This window comes from Raphanus sativus, chromosome 6, assembly GCF_000801105.2.
Source record: "Raphanus sativus cultivar WK10039 chromosome 6, ASM80110v3, whole genome shotgun sequence".
Classification (NCBI taxonomy): domain Eukaryota; kingdom Viridiplantae; phylum Streptophyta; class Magnoliopsida; order Brassicales; family Brassicaceae; genus Raphanus; species Raphanus sativus.
Window position 1 is genome coordinate 13,198,491 of NC_079516.1, and position 26,489 is coordinate 13,224,979.

A 26,489-nucleotide genomic window follows, 5' to 3' on the forward strand; every position below is an offset into this window, starting at 1 on the left:
AATAGTAGTTTCTTTTTGTCGAATACCATACACTAATAAAATCATAAGCTTGAATAAAATTTTAAGTACATAAGGCGTATTTTCATGTGTTTATTGTAAGAAAACAAAAATCTCAGAAACCTATAAAACCCCCCAATTAAGTTAATTGAAGAATATTATGCAAATGATAAATGTATTTATAATAACACTTCTAAAATGGTTAGTTCTGCATAATTATTTAAATATAAATCAGTTGAACAAATATCAAATTAAATTATTTGAAAAAAGATTCAATATCAACTGCGTATATATAATGTTTTGAGAATATATATATTTGTGATCTAATATTCTACGAAATGGTCTCCAGACCAATCTAATTGGATAGGTAGAATATTATTTAAACATAAATCGATAATTGGCTAACATATTTTTATTACTAGAAAAAGCGAAGCAGACATTTTAGTCACCACTACCACTCACCAGGCAAATCAGTGTATTATAATCGAAAGTAACATCAGCAAAATAGCATTTTTATATTTTTATATCCTGAGAGTAACTAAATCAGAGAGCAAAAGCAAGACTAAACTTAGGGTTTGTGCCTCTCTGCATAAATAAAGTTTTTTTTTTTTGAAAAATGCATAAAGAAAGTTTGACCAAAGAAAGACTTCAATTCCAATATTCAATAACACCTCCTAAATCATCAAAGGGATATGACTCAATTCATCTGTCTCTAGTTATCATCGATCTTATTGTTCTGTTCATTTCATCTCTTTTTCTTCTGAAAGTTCCTTTTTATTTATATCACAGATTTTCTTGGTTGCTTTCTGATTCTCGAGGTCTTTGAAGCGAATCTTGACAGATTTAGAAAAGGGGTTTTGTTTGGTATCTTTTTTTTCCTCGATTTTTCATTATTTTCCTAGGGAAGTTATCACTTTGACTTTTGTGTGGACATCTGATCTTGTCTTTAGATCTCTCACTTGTTATATAGACCCAATTTCTTGGTTTTGATTTGTATCCAAGTGAATTCGTTTCTTTTTTCTCTAAAGAAACTAAATTTTTATCCTATAAAATTGTTCAGATTTAGGGTTTCATACAGATTCAAAAATCATGGCAGGAAGATGGTGAGAGGGAAGATCGAGATCAAGAGAATCGAAAACCTAACGAGCAGGCAAGTAACCTTCTCCAAGCGTAGGAAAGGTCTCCTTAAGAAGGCTCACGAGCTTTCAGTTCTATGCGATGCTCAAGTTGCAGCCGTTGTCTTTTCTCAGAAAGGCAAACTATACGAATACGCTAGCTCCGAGTAAGTAACCTAACATTTCTATAACTTTTAATCCAATTAATACGGCATTTATACATATTTACAGTCTACTCTTTAGTCTATATAGATGAATCTATTGATTTATTTATTTATGTATCGCACAATAGATCTCTAGCTAATTGCAGCTGCTGAGATTAACTTCTCGACAAATCATGCCTTCTTACAGTTTTTGTTTGTCATTTATTTACTCACTAGTACCACGAAGTTTATATTTAAATGAATTCAAACCTAATCACAGTTCTTCTTCAAGCACGAGAAATCAATTTAGGACCAAGTTTTCTTGAACTTTGAACCTAGTATGCCTTGAAACTCATGCTGAAACCACTTGACATGTTTATAATTATATTGAAACATCCTGGTGTTCATGCCATACTGTTAGAGTACAATCCGACCAATTTAAAAATCCTCCATGATGTTTGAGAGAAGATTTTGTGGATTTTTGCTAGGGTCTCAAACTCTAGCCCTCGATAGTTTCCATGACTCTTAAATGTGTTGATATCTTCGACGTCATAATCATGTGAAACCATATATTGATAGTCACTTGGTGAACTGTACAAATTTTCTCTCTTTTTTTGTACAAATCATCTCTTCCCATTATTTTGTTAGCGAATAGTGGGTTTAGATAATTAACCAACCAAAACTTTTGAAACAAGAGTTCATGTTTCATTCACAATTTCGAGTATACCAAGTTTGACCATTTAAAGCAAATCGTTGGTACGTAATGGAAAGGCGTGCGCATCCTAGCTTTATAGTAATGCTTTTGCCATTGAGTTTGTAAAGATAGGAAACCAAGTTACACAAATTAAAAGGTATATATTACTAACACATTGATTTCTATATGTTCAGCTATCTAGCTCTTCTCCTTTAGTAGGTGGAAGGACATATCGAAAACCTTACAATGTGTATTATTCACCCTTCGAAAATGATTCATAGTTTTTTTAAGTATACTATTCCTGAGATAGGCCAAGCCTGTCGACAACATGTATCTAATCTAGGCTCGGAAAGATAAACATACAGTCCATGAATTTTGCATATGTGTGAATGTTCTTGTTGGTCATGATAACATTTTCGGGAAATAATAATTGTATCCTTAGAAATAGTACAATGATGATTGATGAAGTGATCTTGAAAATGATTTCAGCATGAAGAAGATGATGGAACGATGTGAGATACATAGAAGGGAATATTTTCATGCAGAGAGATTCCAAAAAGAGCAGCAGGTGCAGGATCTCAAGAATGAAATCACGATTATGGTGAACTCGATTGAACTTCTTCAACGTCATTGCCGGTTAGTTTCTGATATTTCTATATCTATTGTATACATATAGTGCAATATATGATTGTATATAAACGCTCATGAAGGAGATAATATGCATCTTAGGAGGCTGATGGGGCAAGATTTAGATTCTTGTTCTTTGGAGGAGCTCAAAGAGATAACTATTCAAATTGAGAAAAGCCTTACTATTGTTAGATCAAGGAAGGTAAACTTAATTAATGAATACATAGTACTTGATTTTGAAATCTTTACGTGTTTATCAAATGTGTTTAGCAATAATGGTCTTATAATTAGGGTCTTCTAGAGGATTTTTCTGATTACACATGTTCTATGAGACTTCTGAGTCTAAATGATTAGCTATCAAGCAAGAATGTGCAAATGCTTATTCCGGATTCTACGATTTTGGCAGGCTACGTTAAATGAGGAAGAGGTGCGGAAACTAAAAGCAGAGGTAATTTTAATTTATTGCTTTAGTTGGTTCTTTAGGGCATATAATAAATAATCTTCATTGTGATTCTTTTGGTTTGATTTCATTAGATTGCAGGAAAAAGAGAGCTGTTGAACGAGAGAACTAGGCTGCACCAAATGGTATGCGCACATGCATACATATACAATACAAGGATGTATTTGCATGTATTCATTCATGCACACCCTACACTTATTTAATCTTGAACTTAGTCTTTGCTATCAATATATCTAACTAGTACATTCATGCACACCCTACACTTATTGTGGCAACTCTGAAGCGAAGTTTTCATGATTTATTTATCTACCTCTCGAGCAGAAAATACAATGACGGATTCATTAGCTAAGGTTGTTTAGAACGTTCCATAAAATTTTTTTTTTGGTTGACGGTTATATTTCGATCTAGTTAGATCATCTCTAATTCAATAATATAATAATTTTTTGATGTTAAATAACAGAATCAGTTAGCGCTTTGTCTCTTTATTCTTTAAAGAACAAAAACATCATCCAGCTAGACATTATGGTGGATTAACTTTTGACATCCATGACTTAACTCTCATGAAAAATCTTGTGGTGGATTAATAGTGCTTTTGACTGAAATCTAACTTGAGGAAATATGAAAATCGTCTGTAAAAAACTAGCATTTCATGAACTTTTTGTTTGTTTTTCTCTAATTATTGAGTTTCTTTTGTTTAGGAAACTAAATTGTTATCATTTCAGTTTGAAGAAAAGCCCTTGTGGACGCAGTCGAGGAACCTAGAGAGTGAGAAGAATGCATCTTCCTCTGCCAGTGAAAACATGCACATATCCAATGTCGAAACTGATTTGTTCATCGGATTGCCTAGAAGCAGAGTCTAAATGTGAAATGATTTCTCTGTATTTTAATTGACAGGTTCTTGTTTTCATATTTTTCAAGTATATACTCGATTCTCTATCTGCGTAAAACTAAGAATAAAGTGATGTATATAAGATTGTTATCTACTAAATAATTGTTTTCTTTCTCTTCTCTGTCGAGCTGATTTCATTTTTCTTCTTTTAAGATGTTAATGGCATTTTTTATATGGCTAACTACTGCTTTTATTTCATGTTTCTAGTTTGGGCTATTCATCTCTCACGCAAAATATCTTATATAAAAGGTTTTGGCGGAGATGGAGTTAATGACACAATGTGATTAATAATTTATAAAGCTACAGTTAATTATTTACCATCAATAGACTTAAATAAGCAGTTACTAATTAATTGTTAAGAGCATAGTGCACTAAACACTTATGTTAAGTGGTTAACTCCTTTTGAATAATACTATTTGTACGCAGTTAGTAATTAATTGTTAAGAGCATAGTGCACTAAACACTTATGTTAAGTGGTTAACTCCTTTTGAATAATAATATTTGTACGCATTTATGTTTTCTTCAGATTTCGAAGCTATATATACATCACACTGACACCAAATCATCTAATAACATATTCAAACAAACATTTCCCGCAGCAAAAGCAATCAAAATCATTATCACCAAGAAAAAAAATCTCTAGCTTTTTTTATTCCTTGTTTCTTTTTCATCATAATGAGGTATTCAATTGTCAGGGATAGAAAAAACTGTCAAGTATGCAAGAGGTCATTTTCAAATGGGAGTGCTCTAAGAGGGCACATGATGTCTCATACTCTGAAACGTTCTGCACCAAACGCAGGATCAGCGAGTGGATCGACCCTTCCATCGCTAGAGACATCCAACAAAGTAGGAGCAAACTTTAAACCTCATGAAACGGTTTTGATTAGATCTAACCACACCAGCAATGTTGGGGAACCAGATCGAAAGAGAGAAGAAGGTGGACAGCAGATAAATGGCAAGAGAAAGACCATCGCGGACGAGGCTGTTGAAGAGGCTGGTTTAGTTCTTGTAGCAATGTCCATGGGACAGAGGCCAGAAAATTCTCAGAACTGGAATGCTATTGATCGTTTCTTGGCAGCTCCAAACGGTAAAGAAGAATATCATGAAACAGATTTAGATTCTGATGATGATGATGATGATGATGATAATAAAGACGTCAAATATAAGTCTGTTGCTGAGCTTCTCGCTCAAAACATGGAAACCATAACCGAAGACAGCGATGAAGGTGTGGATAGTGATGCTGATGGTGAAACATATTTGGTTGCGAGAGAGAAAAAGTGTAAGAAAACATTTACATGTGATATATGTGGAAAAGTTTTAGGTTCGTGTCAGGCATTAGGTGGTCATCGAGCGAGCAATAAGTGCAAACGGTTGAAGGTTTGCGACAAGAATGATCAAGACCGACGTTACATATGTGGATTCTGTGGCAGAGCATTTGAATCTGGTCAAGCACTTGGTGGTCACACAAAGTGTCATTTCTTCTAAATAAGTTCGGTTATTCTTGGTTAGTCGACTTCAACCGAGTGAACCTATGAATTGTGCATGGAATTTGGGTGATTAATTGATATGGATGAACAAAAATGAATTATGCTCTTTATGTTTATGTTGCTGAATTCCCTTTTTAGTTTGTTTTCTTTGTTTTATAAATAAGAGTTTGATTTAAGTTTGTGTTTTGTTTTGATTTTTCGTACCTTTAAGTTTGTTTTTGCATAATAATAAAAGTTTGGTTAAAGTTTATGTGTTTTTCATAAAATTGCTTATTCAGAATATACTTTACTTTCAAATTTATTTTCAACACAAAATTGCAAAATACAAAAATTGGTGTAGATGTAGTGGTTCTATATGGTATATATAGAAATTCACATAAAAATATATGAATAAATTTTTTTTTGGAAAGTTTTTAATTTATTTGTCATAATAGGCAAGACTTTGTTTAATGCCTAATTTAAGACTATTCATAATTTTACCAAAAAGACTATTTATAATTCCTAATATTGTTTTAGTCAAACAACAAGACTAAAACACATTAATGGTACATATTATTATATTCAGAAAATTATAGTATATTTAATATATTTATATGCGTGTCAATTTATAAATTAATCAGAAATTATGTTTTCCTTTGACTAAGTGAAGTCAAAGATATTCAATTAATCCAGTTAAATGTATAATTTATTAAAATACCAATACTAAAGTAAAAAAATAACATAAGAAAAATAAATAGTGATACAAGTATGTAAGACTATAAGTTCAATGGAAATATCTTTACATGGAGTCGTGGCTTGATTGTTTCTTTATATATTGAAATTTTGATGCTAATGTGAGTCTTTATCCCGAAGTTGGAGCTAGTTCACAAGTGTTTGAGAAAAACGTTTTTTTTTTCTTTTGCAAATGCAAACGGGCCGATAATGGATAAAGGAACTGTGTCTCGAACTGTGTCTCGAGATCCAAAGAGAAAATGCTGTGAATAGACACGAATTGATTACGCATAATGTAAGAACACTAGCTGGAGCTGATAACTTTAACCAACTAATGGTAGCTTAACGACAATCTCTTGAGGTTTGATGTGAATCCATATTAGTCATAGGTTAGATTTCCTTTGAGAACTAAATTATCATTATTTGGTTAATATGAGATTGGATTTTGGTTCAATTGGTTTACATGCTGGACTATAACAGATGATAGATCAAGCTCGTGACATTAGTTAGAAGATATTTCAAATTTGAGTCAAGCAGTGTGGTATATTGTCAGACTAATCTACTTTGTAAAATTAAGTGCGTTACTCTCAGGACCGACCGAATTAGCTATAAGGTTTATGAAAAGAAAAGATAAATGTGCCACATTCGAATTTGAGTTATTAACACAGATAGGCAGTTTATGTGTTTTTATTACACTCTAGAGCACATTGTGCTACACAAACACTTTTCTGTGGTTAAAGACCAAATTATCCCTCAAAAAGCAAAATCAGGGATGGGCATATGAGTAAAACTACATTTTATACTAGTTGGGCTGGTTAGAGATTTTCTTTTGGTTTTATGGTTTTTCTTTTATTTTTTCTTTTTGAATTTCTCTTATTTTGGGTGGTGGATCCAAAGAAAACATTAAACTGAATTTATTTTTTGACTTTTTTCTTTTCTTTGACGGTAAAATCTTCTCATCGAGAGCTTTGATTTTGATGACAGAGTTGTTGGCTAGGGAGATGACGACGAGACAAAAATGACCGGGGAAGAAGCAAACTGAAGTCGTTGGGTGGAATGTATGGGATTGGAACAATGAAATAGTAGACAGGAAGCTCGACTACATGGCGGGCATAATCAAGGAAAGACACGTTTGTAGTTTTATTTTGTTATTCTTCAGTCTTATTTTCTATGTTTTTCTGCAATTATTAGATTTTTCTATATAATCAGTCACATAAACTGATATTGTTTGTTCAATAATTGTAGAGAAAAATGCATTATAAATGTTCGACAAAATGTGTGGATATTATTAAAGATGTACATATAGACAACAAAGTATGAACCACAGTGTGTATAAGTGTGTACATGTGTACACATGTGTACAAGTGAGCATATGTACATGTGTACACATGTGTACAAGTAATGTAGACATTCTAAGCACACATGTGTACAAGTGAGCATATGTACAACATAAAGTGTGTACACGTGTACAAGTACATTATTGTTTCGTTCGAAAGTATACATGTGAACCAGAGTTCATATGAATATTTATCGGTATACACACGTACACTACGAAGCTGGTGTACACAATATGTCCATATAATTTCACTATTCTGTATACATGAACATTTTGACCTACATAGGTCTTCCAACTTAGATGTAGAAATATAGTGATGTAGCATGTATATTTTTTCAGGATGTAGAAATGTCACAAACATATTACTAAGATTATACAAAATACACAAACGAAATGAACTATGACTTTTGAAGTCATTTTGAAGCTCGACTACATGGTGGGCATAATTCAGGAAAGACACATTTGTAGTTTTATTTTGTTATTCTTCACTCTTATTTTCTATGTTTTTCTGCAATTATTAGTTTTTTCTATATAACCAGTCACATAAATTGATATTGTTTGTTCAATAACTATAAGAGAAAAATGCATTATAAGTGTTTGACAAAATGTGTGGATATTATTAAAGATGTACATATGGACAACATAGTATGAACCAGAGTGTGTACATGTGTACACATGTGTACAAGTGAGCATATGTACATGTGTACATATGTGTACAAGTAATGTATACATTCTAAGAACACATGTGTACAAGTGAGCATATGTACAACATAGAGTGTGTACATGTGTACAAATACATTATTGTTTCGTTAGAAAGTATACAATGATTTAGATGTACACAAAATAACTTGAACAATAATACATAAACACCATATAATTTCACTATTCTCGTGTACATAAATATCAAACATGTAGGTTTTCCAACTTAGAACAATATTAGTGTACATAAAAATCAAACATGTAGGGTCTTTCAACCGCTTATTTGTACATTGCTCAAATTATGATGACGATTTTAATAATTTTTAGTATAGTTGCTAAAACAAGACAATTCACATGTGTACATGTAGACATTGCTCAAGTGATCATATAGGATAAAAATGAAAATTTGGAATTTCATCTAAATCATTTAGAGTCATTTATACCAGTTATCCACTCCACAACTCTAGTCCCGAGCATGATGACGACAATGAGGAGGAGATGATTCGACCTCGACGCCGTTTACGTCACCGTCGTCACTGTCATTGTGTTCGTTTCCATCTCCATCACCTTCTGTCGCCATCTTCGTCACCGTATTTGTCTCCGTCGCCATCTCCGTCCGCCATCATTTTCTATATCTCTGTGTCGTTAATGCTATAGACAAGAATAAGTACGTTTAGTGTTGAAAATTTGTAAGAGATAAAATCTGGATTGTTGATATTGAATTTAAATCAATAAATCTAATGGTTAAAATTGAAAGTAGATATGTGTCAAATCAAATTTGGTCTGTGAATGAAATAATATTTTTTTTTTTTTAAATTACGTGTAACTAAAGAGTAACTAAATTGGTTAGAATGAAAATTAGAAGAGTTGAGCTTAGTTTATAAAAAGTGTCCTAGTAGTAAAAAGTGACTTATTGTGATATAAAAAACTTGAAACTGTCTTGGGGTGTAATTGTTTCTTCGAATTTCAACAATTGCATGGAGAGATTAAACAACCGGCTATTGTTTCTGGTCCAAAGAGAAAATACAACTAAATTAAATATTTGTTTTAGGGTTAGTATATCGAATATGTGAATAAATAATTTTACATCTTAGATCCGTATTTATACAACCTTAAAATTGGATATATATTTTTTTCTTTTAGAATAACTTCCTTATTTACTAAAAGTGTGTGTTTTCTAAACCTAAAAAGTATATTAAGTCGGTTCCAAACTCAACAAAACCCAATAAAATTTCATAACTGAAAAAAAAACCCCAATATAGAAGTACATAAGTGTTCTGGACGGCTCTAATAACATTTAACCTTCTATGTGTCTTTTTTTACAGAATCCTAGACAACATCAACTCCTTTGCCCAATGTAATATCGTTGACCTGTGAAACAGAATCATCGTTCTTGTACATAACAACATGGTGGCATCTATCTTCTTTGGCTTAAGCCGCTTTCTCATTGGTCGAGACAATTCCAATGACCGTGGCTCCAAAGCGATTTGCTCATGACACAACAGAGACCCATGAACATGGATTGTGCCCACGTTTGGAGTATTATTCTGTAATATTGTTTCTTTAAACATAAATATGTTCCCCACTGGCCGATTTAGCTTTCTTCGGATTTGTCTGAATTGATCAGACAGAGAGACTAAAGGATTTGTTTTCTTTTTTCCAGTAAACTACATAACATATGAACATAGTTGACTTTCTGTAGTTATTAAAGTTAAAACTTTTTTGTAAGAACACGAGCAACAAAGTCAAAGGAATTCCTCGGTATATCCTCTAGATTCTATAAGACTACATCTCTGGTTGTTTGCAATTTTCATTAATAAAGCGTGATAAAGTATAGTACGCAAGAAAAGACGTGACAAAACGGACGAGAATGTCATGTAGGCAACTAAACCTTATAATGTTATCCTATACTTTCAATCTTGATCTCAATATCTAATCCCTAGACTCAAACTAAAGTATTTAAAATCCTATGGCCGTAAATCATGCTCACAAACAATCGAAGTTTGTGGATTCTAAACTTTAAATGGTAACAAAAGTGTAGTCTTTAATCTCATTATTTGAAAAACTATTTTCTAAATTTTATCTCGATGTAATTAAATGGTTTGATACATAATGTTTATTTCTTTAATAACAATCTCAAGCCTTTGTTTGGTATATTATATTGTTTGACTTTTGTTTATCTAAAGACTAAAACAATACTTCAACCTGGGGGATATACCTACGTAGATCCTTTTACGACGAATATTAACGATATTTTATAGAAACAAAACGGAGAAAAGTATGTGTTATTATTTCAACGCATGAAGAAAATTAATTAATTAGTGAGTTAACGATAAACAAAGGTCGTGCGGCGACAACGTGTTTGCTTGTGGCAATTTTTTCGTCTAAAGAAAATGTCATATATATGATCAAAAATACTTAGGGGTCTTGTTCTTCTTCCTCCTCATTGTTCTCTGCTAGAACATAAACTAAAAGGTAAGTTCCGGGTTGACTTTTGTCTGAAAGCGACAATGGAAGGTAACAAACCAACAAGATCATTAAGCGAACACTTATCTATACCTCCTCCACCATCTCCTGCGGTAGCTGTAGCCATTAATGGAAAGAAGAAGAGTAAATACGTCGCGTTTTGGGCTCTTGAGAAGTTCATACCCGAAGGCTTCTCTGATTTCAAATTGATCTACGTTCGTCCTCCTGTCACTTACATCCCTACACCAAGTAAGTTGTAACAAAAAAAGATTCTTATAGCTAATGCAAAAGATCTATGTGTTTGGCAACAAAGATTTGAGTCTTTCTTATTCGGTTTCAGTGGGGAATGCGATATCAATATCAGAGCTAAGAGCTGACGTAGTATCAGCTTACAGACAAGAAGTGGACTGGAACACAAACGAGACGCTCCGTCCTTACAAAAAAATGTTCGAAAGGAGAAAGGTTTGGTCTCAAGACTTTCCTTTCTTGTTCTGTTTTCTCAAAATCTGAAAGTAACCCAAATGGTGTAACGTAGGTGAGCGTAGAGATTCTGGTGCTGGAGTCACACGATCCTGTGGCTGCGATAGCTGAAGAGATTGCTGGAACCAGAGTCACCAAACTGGTTATAGGAATGTCTCTCCGCGGATTCTTCTCAAGAAAGATTGATATGTCTTCTATGATTGCAACTGCCGTTCCAAGATTCTGCACAGTATATGTAGTCTCAAAAGGGAAGCTAGCATCCGTGCGTCCTTCGGACTCGGACGCTAGCGGAACGATAAGGTTGGAGAGAATAGAGAGAGACAGCTTCACGAGTGGCTCCACTGATAGTCCTAGTCCTAGAGTCCCCTCTGGTAAACTTTTACATTGAATCGTAACAAGTCTTCGAGAATGTTTTACTTATTGTTTTAAGTTGGAAGTCCAGAAAACTTAACGGTTATTTATTTGCTCGTATGAAACAGATTACCAAGACTTTCTTTCATTTGTTTCGGAAGCGCAATCCCGAGTCTCTCATTTCCACCCCGCTGCTGCAAAACATTCCGAGGTGAGCAGCAGCACGGTGGTTCAGATGGATACGAGTTCTAGCGAGACTGACCAGTCGGAAGTGTCTACAGGGAGAGCGATGCAGATTGTACCGAGCAATGGTAATGAAGAGAAGAAGAGTAACACTAGCAATGAGAGCTTTAGTGCATCATTTCCAATGGGAGCTCATGAGGCGTATCACGCGATGAGCTTTGCTTCTAAATGGAGAGATCATGAGGACAGGAGATCGATCATGAGCTCGTCATCGAGCAACAACCACGAGATAGCCAATATGGATTGGGGAGCAGTGGTGCCTGAGAATTATTCTTTTGTTTCTAATCAAGCTTCTAACATGTCTGAGGGCCTCCTCAGTGTCCATTCCATGACCGATAATAATCAGGTAAGTTAACTGGCCTTGTTCTTGATTTTTTTTTTGTAGAGATATGAAAGTGTTAAGTTTCTTAGACTTTCAACTAATATTAATTAACGATAAGTTGACTAGCCAAAGTATTTTACTCCCTCTGTATTATTTTAAGTGGGTTTTAAGGTTTTTCACAAAAATTAAGAAAATACAAATTTTAATGTGATTTATCTTAGTTGCATAAAAATATCATTAAATAATATTATTTCAACCGGTTAAAAAAATACACTATTTTGTAATTGGTTATAGATTTAAAATGACATTAAATTTTATCTACATTAGTGAGAATATCACTTATTTTGAAATAAAATAAAAATCCTTGATTCTGTTTTTTTTCGGAGAGACATAACATATTTATGTTTGGAACTGAAGTTATGTCTAATTGTCTAGGTGAATCTGAATTTCGAGATAGAGAAGCTGAGAGCCGAACTGAAACATGTTCAGGAGATGTATGCTATGGCTCAAACAGAGACTGTTGATGCTTCTCAAAAGGTTATAGTTTAAACTTTTGACCGTGGCATTTTTCTTGTTATGTTACATTATGTGTTCTTATATGGGTTTTGGTTGCAGCTAACTGAGCTAAACCAGAGAAAATATGAAGAGTCAGAGAAGCTTATGGAGCTGAAAGAAAAGGAAGAAGTAGCTAAAGATACGGCTTCGAAAGAGAAGCAGAGGTACGAAGAGACGATGAAGGAGGCAGAGAAGGTTAAAGAGCTCATGATGAAAGAAGCTTTACGTAGAAGAGAAGCTGAGATCAAAGCAGAGCGTGATGCTAAAGAGAAAGATAAGCTGCAGGCTTCTCTCGTCTCTCCAGGGATCCAATATCAACACTACTCATGGGAGGAGCTTGCAGCCGCGACTTCAAACTTTTCTGAAGATCTCAAGATAGGAATGGGAGCCTATGGAACCGTTTACAAATGCAATCTGCATCACACGACCGGTGCTGTCAAGGTCCTTCACGCAGGAGAAACTCAGCTCTCTAAACAGTTTGATCAAGAGGTTAGTCTTCTAGTTACATTAAGCAAGACCGGTCATGAGTATATGGCGATAAAACATTCGTTTTGACTCCCAAATTTTAAACAATCAAAACTATATTATTATTTACGAAGTGATAATAATTTGATGTTTAATTTAATGTTTTTAAATACATAATATTTTTGAATTAATAAAATATAAACTAATACATATTGACAAGAAGATTATGTCCGCATGTGCGGACAAATCACACGTAATATACATATGTTTTACAAATTATACACAAGTTTTACGACCTAAACTATATTAAGTATTATTTTAGGTTTTTTTCCAAAATGTCTATTGCCCTCACAAAATTTCAGGACCAACCCTAATAAATAATCTTCTTACTTCATTACTCAGTTTCTTTTTTTAGTTTACCATAAACTTACCAATCAGGGTCTAAATGTTTTGTATTTATGTTTTGACAGCTTGAGATCTTGAGCAAGATCCGTCATCCTCACCTTGTCCTTCTCCTCGGGGCATGTCCCGAACGAGGCTGCCTTGTGTACGAATACATGGACAATGGAAGCTTAGACGACAGGTTGATGCAAGTGAACGGCACACCTGCTATCCCTTGGTTTGAACGTTTCACGATCGCTTTAGAAGTCGCTTCAGCGCTAGTCTTCCTCCACAAGTCCAAGCCTAGACCAATCATTCACCGTGACCTCAAACCAGGTAACATCTTGATTGACCACAACTTCGTCAGCAAACTAGGCGACGTTGGTCTCTCCACGATGGTTAACCAAGACGATGCTTCTTCTAAACTAACCGTCTTCAAGAAAACAAGTCCCGTGGGAACGCTTTGTTACATCGACCCTGAGTATCAACGGACAGGGATCATCTCACCTAAGTCCGATGTGTATTCACTAGGGATTGTGATTCTTCAGCTGATAACAGCCAAACCAGCCATAGCCCTTACTCATATGGTGGAAGAAGCTATTGGAGACGATGCTGAGTTTATGGCATTGTTGGATGCGAAAGCTGGACCGTGGCCTATTAGTGAGACTCGTGAGTTAGCTGCTTTAGGGCTGTGTTGTACTGAACTAAGACGCAGAGATAGACCTGATCTTAAGGATCAGATCATACCAGCTTTGGAGCGACTTAGGAAAGTCGTTGACAAAGCTCAAAACCTTATCGGGAGATCTCCTTCTGGTCCTCCATCCCACTTCATTTGTCCACTTCTCAAGGTTTGAACATTATTTGTTACTTGCATGACAAGAAAGTTTGTGTTAAGTCATGATTTTAACCTAGTTTTTTTTGTAATGATTATAGGGAGTGATGAACGAGCCATGCGTAGCTGCAGATGGGTACACGTACGATCGTGAAGCCATACAGGAGTGGCTGAGAGAGAATGATACGTCACCGGTGACAAACCTTCCGTTGCCTAACAAGAACCTTCTGGCTAATTACACTCTTTACTCAGCAATCATGGAGTGGAAATCCAATAAAAAATAATAAGAGAGATAAGTACAATCTGGTTCGGTGATCTTTTTGCGAGTGTGTGCGTGTGTTTTTCTGTTCCTCTTTTGTCTTTTGTGTGATGAGATGCCAGGTTACAACAAACAGAGATGACGAGAGATATGTCTTTTGATAATCTTCTTGTGTTTCTTTCTATTCTCGTTTGATAAAAGTGCGTAACTTTATTTTTGTACATCTACGAGAAAAAAACTCTTGATTTATCCTTTCATTAAATCAAGTAAGTGATTTGTCAGTGATTTGTCATTCTATGTTTTGCCAACATTAATATACACTATTAAACTACAAATTCTATTTTTTTTTAAACTCATTTCAGTCCAAATAGAATTAGATAATCTGAGGGAGATGGATTTTGATGGCATCTTCTCCTTCCTTCACAGATGATGCAGCCTAGAACCATAGAGTGAGCAACAACTCAGCAAAACAAATGTATGTAAGCAAGAGAATATATGAAAGTGGCTGTGAATCATTACCTTGATAGCTGCATCCACCATTGCTTGCACTCTTGTCTTTGAACCCTTGACAATCTTTAGCATCTCAGGCTCCATTTCCTGTCAGACATCACATTTATAAGCTAGTTCAAGTTAATCAGAAGGTAGAGTTTTCGTTTGCAAGCAATGTTGATCCCATTACCTTCTCATCTAAAGCATGCTGTAACGCAAGTGCTCGTTGAATCTCAGATTCACGTCCTTTGCTACAATTTACGATACATGGCTGATTAGTCTGATGTGGGCTACTACTAATGTTGGTTGATACTTTACCGTGGAGAATAGGAGCAATCATATCACCCTGTCAAGAATCGATGTGTTAGCCATAGAATATACAGAGTATATACTAGTAAATTCCATCTTCCCCTTTACCTGGTTCAGAGATTGATTCAAAACTCAAATCCTAATTAATTAAAACACAAAGAGAGTCGAGAGATTCATGGAGAGCGAGAGAGACGAGGAGAGATCATCTTCTTCGATCGATTTCTTCGAGGAGAGATCATCTCGAGGACAGATCACGACGACGACGGATTCACGGAGGCGATGAGGAGAGCGAACGACACGCAGAGAGTACCAATGGACACGGGATAGAGGCGGACGGACTCCGTCGATTTGATCGTTTTTCCTGAGAGAGAGAAAGAGACGGGGTGAGGTGAATGCGAGACACGTGTCCCTTAAACCACTCCTTTCGTGGTGCTTAATTAAGCGTCGTAGCTTGCCTAATTACATCATTTTCTTATTTTTTAAAATCATAAAAACATTAAGCACCTCTTTAAGCGTCTCCATTAATGGTGCTCTTATGTAGATGTTGCACCATCTCCAAGAAAGAACTATCATGTCACGAAAAAAATGTCCACGATGGGTTAAGATAATAAATGCACATGATGAATAAAAAAGTTAAAACTGTGTTTTTTTTTTTGGTAAAATGTTAAATACATGATGAATAAAAAAGTTAAAAGTTAAAACTGTGTTTATCAATCTAATAATTTTTAAGTTTGATTGTCCATAACATCCTTATCCTTATATTACCAGCACCTATTATTTTGTCCAACATTGAATGTCCACCAGTACCCAAGGCTATTTATTGAACAGATAAATGCTAAAATTACATATCTATGTTCTAAAGGGAGAAGAAGGTGCACAACAAATAAAAGGCAAGGGAAAGATGGTCGACAAGGAAGATTCTACCGAGTCTGAGAGTTCTTTGACTGCTGTTGAAGAAGTTGGTTTATGTCTTGTAGCAATGTCTAAGGGACAAAGGCCATAAAATTCTCAGAATTGGAATGCCGTTGATCGTTTGTTAAAAGGCAAAGAAAAATATACTGAAAGCGAAACAGATTCTCATAATGATGATGATGATAAAGAAGTCAAATGTAAGTCCGTTGCTGAGCTTCTCACTACAAACATGGAAACCTAATAGAAAACAACAATGAGGATAGTGATGCTGATGAAACATATTTGGTTGAGACAGAGAAAAAGTGTAAGAAAACATTTATATGTGGAAAAGTTTTAGGCTCGTAGATCATGCCTTAGGTGGTCATCGAACGGGCCATAAGAGCAAACGAGTGAAGATTTGAAGCGTTAGGAGTGTGAATTTTGTGGCAAAGTATTTGAATCTGGTCAAGCACTTGGTTGTCACAAAAAGGTTCATTACTCGTTATGCTTGTTAGTCAACTTCAAACCGAGTGACATAGAACTTGTGAAACCGATATGGATAAACAAATAGTGAATTATGCTCTATAAGTTTGATTGTTGTACCCTTTTTAGTTTATTGTATAATTCTATTTATAAGATTTTGGTTAAATGTTGATGCAGTGATTCTATATGGTATATAGATAAATTCACATGATTAAGTACTATCCATAATTTAGTTGCAAAAAAGTACTATCCATAATTCATAATATTGTGTTAGTCAAACAACAAGACTAAACATTAGTCCCCGACATATTAAAGGATAAATATTGTCATGTAAGGTGAACACATTACGTTTGCCCCATTATTAAAGATAAATACGCTGACATGTCACGTGCTGAGAGTTTCTCAGCCAAACGCTACATACATTTATACTATATATTAGTTTACGTTTTTTAATATAAAATTCATATGCATGGTTCTACGATTTATACAAAGTTCTACATAGAAGAACAATTTACAAAACATACTATTGTCTAAGTTTATTTTATTTTTACTTAATTTACTTTAATAGAATATTATCTTTCATGTGTTATTTTGAACAAAAATATCATTTAATGTTAATCGCAGTATATTTATATATTTATCAACCAACTTTATATATTTTATACATAAACATACTATATGTGACATACATGTAAGAGTGGACACGAATCAAATATCCGAAATTTTGAAGGTAATTGTGATCGTCTGAATAATCAATTATCAGATTTGATTCATAGGCATCCGAATTACAGTGTCCCAAATATCTGGAAAATTTGATATTTAACCAGTTTCGATCCGTAAAAATAAATAAATTAATTAAAACTAAAATAATATAAATAACAAAAATTTGTTACAAAAATAAAAAGTTACTTTATTGAATACTATACCTAATTTAACAAATTTAGTAAATAAAAATATTGTAAAACTTATATAGAATATATTATTTATATATATAACATATATATATATATAGTTCATTAAATATACATATATATAAGCATATAACGGATCAGATTGAATATCCGTTTTCTAAAATATTAGTATCTGTTATTTGCTTTGATTTGTTTTTTTACGGATATTGCATATTAGTATTTTCCTTTCTTCGTGGAGTTACAAATATCCAAATCTTTTGTTCGAATTGAAAAGGATATTAAATCAAATCAAAATGTGTGAATATTTTTACCAACCTTACATACATGTGCACATTGATGAGAGTACATATATAACTAAATATTCACTACAAGTGAGGATTATAATTCTCTTGGAAGCTGAAATATTCATTTTTTAATGTTTCCATTCACCATCAAATTGTAATTAAATGATTTATGTTAATAATTTTTTTTGAATGAATGTAAAATTATATTCAAACAAAAAAAATGTTTAGTTTATGTGTTCTACTAATCAATAAAGTAATGAAAAAATCTTCTTAGTTCTCATGGTGGCTTAGATCATGTCTTGTTCCAAACCAAGTGCGTAACCACTTCTCCAAGTACGCCTGTTCCCTTGATTCCACAGCAAGTAGATGAAGCCTTATTGTCTTATCCACAAGTCACATCTTTGGGTTGTTCTCTATGTCTTCTTGAGTTTCGCTCTCTCCATATACTATGTACTGCTACTTGAAATGAGTACCATTTATTTTATTTTCTTTTTCTTTAATTATTGTCTAAATTTGATTTAGTTTTATATGAATTTAGAAATTATAATATAAAACCATTGATTTGACATAAGACTTTCTAAAATTCATATAACATGAAACCAAACAAATAATAATAGTTTTGGTTATCATTAAAAAATCTTTAAAACGAAACATTTTAATCAAATAAACAGAATAATGATTGTTATATTTTAATAGATTAAAAACCAACAAAAAACTAACTTAAAACAGAAACAATATCCAGATTAAACAGACCTATATCTTCTTATCTTAAAAACTAATAAAATTAATAATCTCATTCCGTTCAAAGTGCAGATTATTACCTAGTGTTATATATTATTATGTCTCCTTACGATTTTATTTTATTTAATATATATGTATATCCATTGATTAATATAGAAATGTTAAGTATTTTAAACAGCATAATATAAAAATAAATAGTGATAGGATTAAGAAATATGTTATCTGGGAACATCATTAACTGGAGTCGTAGCTTGATTATTTCTTTGCATTTGTTTTAATATGTTGAAATATTGATTCTAATGTTGAATCTTTCAATTTTTTTTTTAGAGTTGCACTTGCACATGGACAACGGTGAACAAACGACGTAGTAATGGGTAGAGACCCACATTCTGGACAGTCGCTCTCATCAGCCCGAGAAATGTAGGAGCGATAAGACCAACATAATGTTGAGTCTTTCAAAGAAGTTGGAGTACACATGTAGGCAGTGCCGTGCGAGGGCTTTTTGGGGGGGGGGGGGGCGGGTTGGGGGGGGGGGAGGTGGGGTGGGTGGGTGAGTGGGTGGGGGTGGGGAGGTCAAAGCGAATTTTTAAAATAGAATTTTATAATATGTAATAAATATAATTTTTTAATTATGATAAAAGCCATTTTTAGTTTGTAACTTAAAATTAAAGGTCAAAATCATAAGTAGAAAACTGGTAATTTTAGAGAAAGCTAAAATAATAATTTGCTATTTAGAAAAAAAAATAATAATCATCTAAATGCAAATGATAAAGGAATAAAAATAAAAGTAGGAGGGAGGGGGGGAGAGGTTCAAAGCGAATTTTAAAATATAATTTATAATATGTAATAAAATATATATTTTTTAATTGTGATAAAAGCCATTTTTTTACTTTGTAACTTAAAATTAAAGGTTAAAATCATAAGTAGAAAACTGGTAATTTTAGAGAAAGCTAAAATAATAATTCGCTATTTAGAGAAAGAAAAGAAAAATAATCATCTAAATGCAAAATGATAAAAGTAATAAAAATAAAAGTGATAAGAAAAAAATATTGAATAAACATAATGGTAGATAAAGTAAACAATACTTTTTCATTTACAAAAATGATAGATAAAATATGTATGTTAAAACTTATTATTTATATTTTTTCTGTGAACTCTTTTATTCAAACTATCATAATGTATAAATAAAAATACAAACAACTAATTATGGTAAGGAAAAAATTGGATTACAAATAAGCAAGTAACAAAAGCAAAACGAAAATCAGAACTGTGACGAGTTGGACCGTGACAGTTCTTTAAAAAAAAATTCTTAGCAATTTAGTTTAAGACATATTGAAATTGATTAGATCAAATAAAAGAATTCTTCGAAAACAAAAGTCAAATTCAGAATCAGGTAAAAATCTACCTAAAAAACTATACTTTTAGCTCTACAGAACAATTTAATGAAATAAAAAGCTCTCAAAGTTGCACATTTCTTAGGACCCAAAGCAGAAGTTTTTTTTTTAAAATGAATGTAAAATTTTATTTAATCAAAACTGTACTACATTAAATGCTATTGTTTTATTTCCTGTACAAAGAATCAAAAATTCAAAAATTGAGACTAGAAACAATAGCTTCCAGCCTCATCGAGTCCCAAACCAAGCCATTAGGCCTTCTTCAAGATATTTTTGCAGAAGCTTTTTTGTAACCAATGGTAAGCACTGTTCTGCATGTAGGATTGATCCTCTTCAAAACAAAATTCGAAACATTTCATCCATATAACAAAGGGAAGCAAAGCAAAAAAGCACACTCATATATACTCACTTTCGAATTTTCTACAGTTACATAAAACAACAAAAAAACTGATGTCTTGAGAATCCCGAGGAATATTGTCTAAATACGCTAATAATTTTTTTTTATAACCTAAAAAAGTTAAACCCGAATCTATTAAATACATATACCTAACTCTTAGGTAGGAGGTGCATCCCACAACATGTATTTTTCATATATTTATACGGACGCATCCGCAGTCATGGTGAACAGATCAATATGACTTAGTCTCCGTAGCATAAGGATCGAATCTAAAATATGTTTGCATTTAAGCCCGTCCGCTACCACTGGATCACAAGATCCGTTCTACGCTAATGATTCCTAGAAATTGTTATGAACAAATAAGTGTTTGTAAAAGCAAAAACACTTAGGGAGAAAACTAAACACCCGGTTTGTGTTTTGATTATATGAATGAATAATTTACAATCTTTTAAATCTATCTTTATACAACTTCAACACCCAGTATTTTTTTTTCTTTTTAGAAACTTTCTTGTTTAATAAAAATTGTTTTTCCTAACCTTAAAAGATATACAATACTGGTGTTCTGATATTTAAGTAAATTCCAAAATCGACAGAAACTCAATAAATCTGCATAACTGCAAAAAAAAAACTGTATAGAAGTGTACCTAAGTGTTCTGCATGGCTCTTCATGACAATTACCTTGAAGGTACCTTTTCCCACTGAGTCCTGGAGACAACAACTTTGCCAGATATAATATTGTTGGCCTGTGAAACAAAACCCTCGTTCATGTACATTATATCATGGCATCCCTCTTCTTTGGCTTGAGCCGCTTTCTCATTGGTCGAGACAATTCCAGTGACCTGGCTTGCCCATTGACACAACAGAGACCCGATTTCACCAGCTGTAGCCTGTAGCATGAACGAAAATTGTGTGCCCATGTTTGGAGTATAATTGTGTAATATTGTTTCTTTAAACAGCCATATGTTCTCCATTGGCTGATAGCTTCTTCGGATATGTCTGAATTGATCAGACAGCTATACTCTAGGACTTTTTTTTTTCAGTGAACATATGTGAACTGTGGACATTGTGAACATAGTTGACTTTCTGGTATTAGCAAAATTTAAAATCTTTTTTTTTTCTGTAAGTGCACGAGGACGTAAAGTCGGGAGAGTTCCTAGGAATCTTTTACGATTCTATAAAACTACATCTCTAGTTGTTGTAGTTGTTATATCCTTTTACGCGAATATATTTATAGAAAAGTATGTATTATTATTTAAACCCGTAATGAAATTAGTTAATTAGTGAACTAGTTATTATTCTTTAAATAAAGGTTGTGGCGGCAACAACGTAATTACTTGTTGCAATTATCCTCTATTAATTAGTGAACTAATTATTATTCTTTAAATAAAGGTTGTGGCGGCAACAACGTGACTACTTGTTGCAATTAATTCATATTAAGAAAATGTCATTAGATCAACAAACTTAGGGGTGTTTCAGAAAAAAAAATCACCAAACTTAGAACATGATTACCCCGGGATTCTTAGGATGGAGTTTTTAACGGAATATAAGAAAATATTTTTTAATTTTTAATAAAAAAGCTAAAAATTGATTCTTAAATAAGGTTTTTAAGAACCAGTTTTTAACTTTTTTAGTTAAAAATTAAAAAAAAACAGTTTCTTATATTCCGATAAAAAAACTCATCTTAATAACTCCTGATTAATCATGGTGTTAGGGTTCCTCGGAGTTCTTTTCTAAAACAGAAACTACTAGGTAAGTCACTAAGTTGCGTCTTGGATCTTTTTCAAACAAACAAAAAAAGTTGCGTCTTGGTTTTTTCTGTGCATTTACATATTCGTTGAAATCTATTTTTACATATACATTTCATTAGTTTCAGGTAAAGCAATGGACAAGAAAAAGTCAGCAAGATCACTAAGCGAACACCTATCTCTACCTCCTCCCCCATCACATGCTGTAGCCGTAGCCATTAATGGAAAGAAGAAGAGCAAATACGTCTCCTTTTGGGCTCTTGAGAAGTTCATCCCTGAAGGCTTCTCTGATTTCAAATTGATCTATGTTCGTCCTCCTGTCACTTACATCCCTACCCCAAGTAAGTTGTGACAAAAAAGATTCTTATAGCTAATGCAAAAGACCTATGTGTTTGCAACAAAGATTTGAGTCTTTCTTATTCGGTTTCAGTGGGGAATGCGGTATCAATATGGAACTCAAACGACACGCTCCGTCCTTACAAGAAAATGTTCGAAAGGAGAAAGGTTTGGTCTCAAGACTTTCTTTTCTTGTTCTGTTTTCTCAAAATTTGAAAGTAACCCAAATGGTCTCTAACATAGGTGAGAGTAGAGATTCTGGTGCTAGAGTCACACGATCCTGTGGCTGCGATAGCAGAAGAGATTGCTGGAACCAGAGTCACCAAACTGGTTATAGGAATGTCTCTCCGCGGATTCTTCACAAGAAAGATTGATATGTCTTCTATGATTGCAACTGCCGTTCCAAGATTCTGCACAGTCTATGTAGTCTCAAAGGGGAAACTAGCATCTGTGCGTCCTTCCGATTCAGACGCTAGCGGAACCATAAGGTTTGAGAGAATGGAGAGAGACAGTTCCACGAGTGACTCCATTGATAGTCCTAATCCTAGTCCTAGAGTCCCCTCTGGTAAAATTTTACATTGAATCAAAATGAGCCTAGTAATGTCGGTTGTTGTATTGAGATGGAAGTCCAAGAAACTTAACAGTTATTTATTTGGTCTTTTTCTCGTTTATTTCAGAAGCGCAATCACGAGTCTCTAATATATCCACTGCTTCAAAACATTCAGAGATGAGCAGCAGCGCGACGGTTCAAATGGATATGATGAGTTCATGCGAGACGGACCAGCAGTTGGAAGTGTCTACATGCAGAGCGATGCAGACTGAAGAGCGGAAGAGTAACACTAGCAATGAGAGCTTTAGTGCATCATTTGCTTCTAAATGGAGAGATCACGAGGACTGGAGATCGATCAGGAGCTCGTCTTCTAGCAATAATCACGAGATAGCGAATATGGAGTGGGGGGTTGTGGTTCCTGAGAACTATTCTCGTGTTTCTTCTGATCAAGGTTCCAACATGTCTGATGGCCTCCTCAGTTTCAATTCCATGACCGATAATAATAAGGTACGTTAACTATTTCATCTTGAGATTTTGGAACTTAAGTTAGATCTTGTCTTGATTCTAGAAATGACTAAATCTTGGTGCACCAATAAAATACCATATTTGTTGAGATTAGAAAAACGACTTTTTTGGGGTAAAATAGGATTTTTATTAAATAAATGAAGGTTTAGAAGAGAAATATCAGATTTTGAGGCTGTATGAATACACGTATAAAATATTATAAATGATTCAATTTCCTTATAATGCTCTAAATAGCTTCATAATCTCCAAAATGCACCTAACCTTGCAAAGACTCTACGACTCTAAAACCGGATTTATAGCATCATTTGTTTACAACAAATTGTGTAGGCAAATCTAACATTTGAGATAGAGAAGCTGAGAGCCGAGCTGAAACATGTTCAGGAGATGTATGCTATGGCTGAAACTAAGACTGTCGATGCCTCTCAAAAGGTCATAGTTTAAGCTTTTGAACCACATAGACCATGATGATTATATGATTCTATGTTACATTACATTTCTTGTTTTTATTTGGGCTTTGGTTGCAGCTAACTGAGTTAAACCAACGAAAATATGAGGACTCACAGAAGTTTACGGAGCTAAAAGAAAAGGAAAAAGTAGCTAATGATACATCATCAAAGGAGAAGCAAAGTTATGAAGAGACGATGAAGGTTAAAGAACTCATGATGAAAGAGGCTTTACGTAGAAGGGAAGCTGAGATCAAAGCAGAGCGTGATGCTAAAGAGAAAGATAAGCTCCAAGCTTCTCTCGTCTCTCTGGGGATCCAATACCAACACTACTCATGGGAAGAGATTGCAGCCGCGACTTCTGACTTTTCTGAAGATCTCAAGATCGGAATGGGAGCTTACGGAACCGTTTACAAATGCAATCTGCACCACACGGCCGGCGCTGTCAAAGTCCTTCACGCAGGAGAAACTCAGCTTTCCAAACAGTTTGATCAAGAGGTCAGTTTTCTAGTTACATTAAGCATAGTCGGTCATGGCCATATAGTGATTAAACATTCGTCTTGGCTCTAAATTTTAAAAAGTAAATATACATGAGTCTTTACTGCACCTAAATTACATAATTTTCTTAATTAAGAATTATCTTAAAATGTTTATTGGTTTCCCATAATCTGAGGACCCGGCTCTAATAAATAAATCTTTTGGCTTACTTCAATTCTCAGTTTTTTTTTGTTTACCTAGAGGCCTCCCTAAGATGTTGGAGGCCATAAACAATTTATTAAGGTTTTAATAATTTTATTTTTTTAATTTAGGAGCTTTTTGCAGTGTAATTTTTTTTTGAAAAATTTTAGAGACCCTAATCCAAAGTTTCACTTCGCAGGACCACTCCAGTTTATCACACACAAGCTTACCAATCAAAGTAAATGTTTTGTATTTATGTTTTGACAGCTTGAAATCTTGAGCAAGATCCGACATCCTCACCTCGTCCTCCTCCTCGGGGCATGTCCGGAACGAGGCTGCCTGGTCTACGAATACATGGACAACGGAAGCTTATATGACAGGTTGATGCAAGTCAACGACATACCTGCTATCCCTTGGTTCGAGCGTTTCAGGATCGCTTTAGAAATCGCTTCAGCGCTAGTATTCCTCCACAAATCAAAGCCTAGACCAATCATTCACCGTGACCTCAAACCAGGTAACATCTTGCTTGACCACAACTTCGTCAGCAAACTAGGCGACGTTGGTCTCTCCACGATGATTAACCAAGACGATGCTGCTTCTAAACTAACCGTCTTAAAGAAAACAAATCCTGTGGGAACACTATGTTACATCGACCCTGAGTATCAGCGGACCGGGATCATCTCACCTAAGTCCGATGTGTATTCACTAGGGATTGTGATTCTGCAGCTCATAACCGCCAAGTCCCCGATAGGGATTACTCATAAGGTTGAAGAATCTATTGGAAACGATGCTGAGTTTATGGCATTGTTGGATGTGAAAGCTGGAACGTGGCCTATTAGTGAGACTCGTGAGTTAGCTGCCTTGGGACTCTGGTGTACTGAGCTGAGACGTAGAGACAGACCAGACCTTAAAGATCTGATCATCCCTGCTTTGGAACGGCTTTGGAAAGTCGTTGACGAAGCTCAAAACTCTGTCGGGAGAACTCCTTCTGGTCCTCCATCCCACTTCATTTGTCCACTTCTCAAGGTTTGAACAATATACTTACTTGCACGGCAAGAAATCTTTGCGTTGGTTATGATTTAACCTAGTTTTTTATATTGATTATAGGGAGTGATGAACGAGCCATGCGTAGCTGCAGATGGGTACACGTACGATCGTGAAGCTATACAGGACTGGCTGAGAGAGAATGATACGTCACCGGTGACAAACCTTCCGTTGCCTAACAAGAACCTTCTTGCTAATTACAATCTTTACTCTGCAATTATGGAGTGGAAGTCCAATAAACAATAATGAGAGAGATAAGTACAATTTGATTGAATGATCTTTTTTGTGTGTGTGTTTTCTCTTTTCCTCCTTTGTCTTTTGTGCGATGAGAGGCCATATTACAACAATAGAGTTGAAGAGGGATATGTCTTTTGTTTCGTTTTGTCTTTTTTTTTTGGGCCAAAAAGAAAAGAAAAGAGATATGTCTTTTGATTTACTCTCGTTTGATAAAAGTGTAACTTTACTTTGCACCTCCTTAAGAAAAAAAAACTCTTGATTTATCCTTTGATAAAGATTAATAAATCAAGCAAATGATTTGTCATTCTATGTTTTGCCCGCATTATACACACTACTAAACAACAAATTCTATTTAAAAAACTGATTTCAGTCCAAATAGAATTAGATAGGCTGATAATATGTAGATGTTGGACCATCTCTAAGAAATAACCCACACCTCACGAAATGTCCACTAGAGGTTAAGGCCAATAAATGCACATGCATGATCAATGATAAAGTTAAAACTGTGTTTATCAAACGC

General features: G+C 34.2%; 4 protein-coding genes and 1 long non-coding RNA gene across 7 annotated transcripts; 4 read left to right on the forward strand and 1 right to left on the reverse strand.

Moving 5' to 3' along the window:
• Positions 1-540: 540 nt before the first annotated feature.
• On the forward strand, positions 541-4,040 carry LOC108809785 (MADS-box protein AGL71-like). 3 transcript variants are annotated; one of them, XM_018581927.2, is made up of 7 exons: positions 541-570; positions 1,058-1,279; positions 2,439-2,585; positions 2,679-2,778; positions 2,983-3,024; positions 3,111-3,161; positions 3,759-4,040. In XM_018581927.2, exons 2-7 carry the CDS (start codon positions 1,098-1,100, stop codon positions 3,894-3,896), a joined length of 660 nt encoding a protein of 219 aa, XP_018437429.1. In that variant the 5' UTR covers positions 541-570; positions 1,058-1,097; the 3' UTR covers positions 3,897-4,040. The 3 variants fall into 3 exon arrangements, with proteins under 3 accessions (XP_018437429.1, XP_018437430.1, XP_018437428.1); XM_018581928.2 differs by lacking the exon at positions 541-570 and adding an exon at positions 600-861 and having other exon boundaries at positions 1,094-1,279; XM_018581926.2 differs by lacking the exon at positions 541-570 and adding an exon at positions 601-861.
• A 647-nt stretch (positions 4,041-4,687) lies between these two features.
• Positions 4,688-5,410, forward strand: LOC108807841 (uncharacterized). The gene has a single exon (XM_018580083.1). It carries the CDS (start codon positions 4,688-4,690, stop codon positions 5,408-5,410), a length of 723 nt encoding a protein of 240 aa, XP_018435585.1.
• A 5,258-nt stretch (positions 5,411-10,668) lies between these two features.
• Positions 10,669-14,710, forward strand: LOC130496583 (U-box domain-containing protein 52-like). The gene is made up of 8 exons (XM_056988765.1): positions 10,669-10,873; positions 10,965-11,086; positions 11,160-11,475; positions 11,584-12,044; positions 12,456-12,557; positions 12,636-13,064; positions 13,511-14,269; positions 14,355-14,710. The coding sequence occupies exons 1-8, from the start codon at positions 10,669-10,671 to the stop codon at positions 14,535-14,537; spliced, it is 2,577 nt and encodes an 858-aa protein (XP_056844745.1). The 3' UTR covers positions 14,538-14,710.
• Positions 14,711-15,030: 320 nt separating this feature from the next.
• LOC130496527 (uncharacterized) lies at positions 15,031-15,551 on the reverse strand. Its single transcript, XR_008935690.1, has 3 exons — positions 15,419-15,551; positions 15,192-15,347; positions 15,031-15,109 (listed from the first exon to the last, which is right to left on the reverse strand). It is a non-coding gene; the product is annotated as an uncharacterized LOC130496527 (long non-coding RNA).
• Positions 15,552-22,292: 6,741 nt separating this feature from the next.
• On the forward strand, positions 22,293-26,088 carry LOC108810872 (U-box domain-containing protein 52-like). Its single transcript, XM_018582947.2, has 8 exons — positions 22,293-22,497; positions 22,587-22,660; positions 22,736-23,039; positions 23,137-23,549; positions 23,895-23,996; positions 24,092-24,508; positions 24,956-25,714; positions 25,796-26,088. The coding sequence occupies exons 1-8, from the start codon at positions 22,293-22,295 to the stop codon at positions 25,976-25,978; spliced, it is 2,457 nt and encodes an 818-aa protein (XP_018438449.1). The 3' UTR covers positions 25,979-26,088.
• Positions 26,089-26,489: the final 401 nt, after the last annotated feature.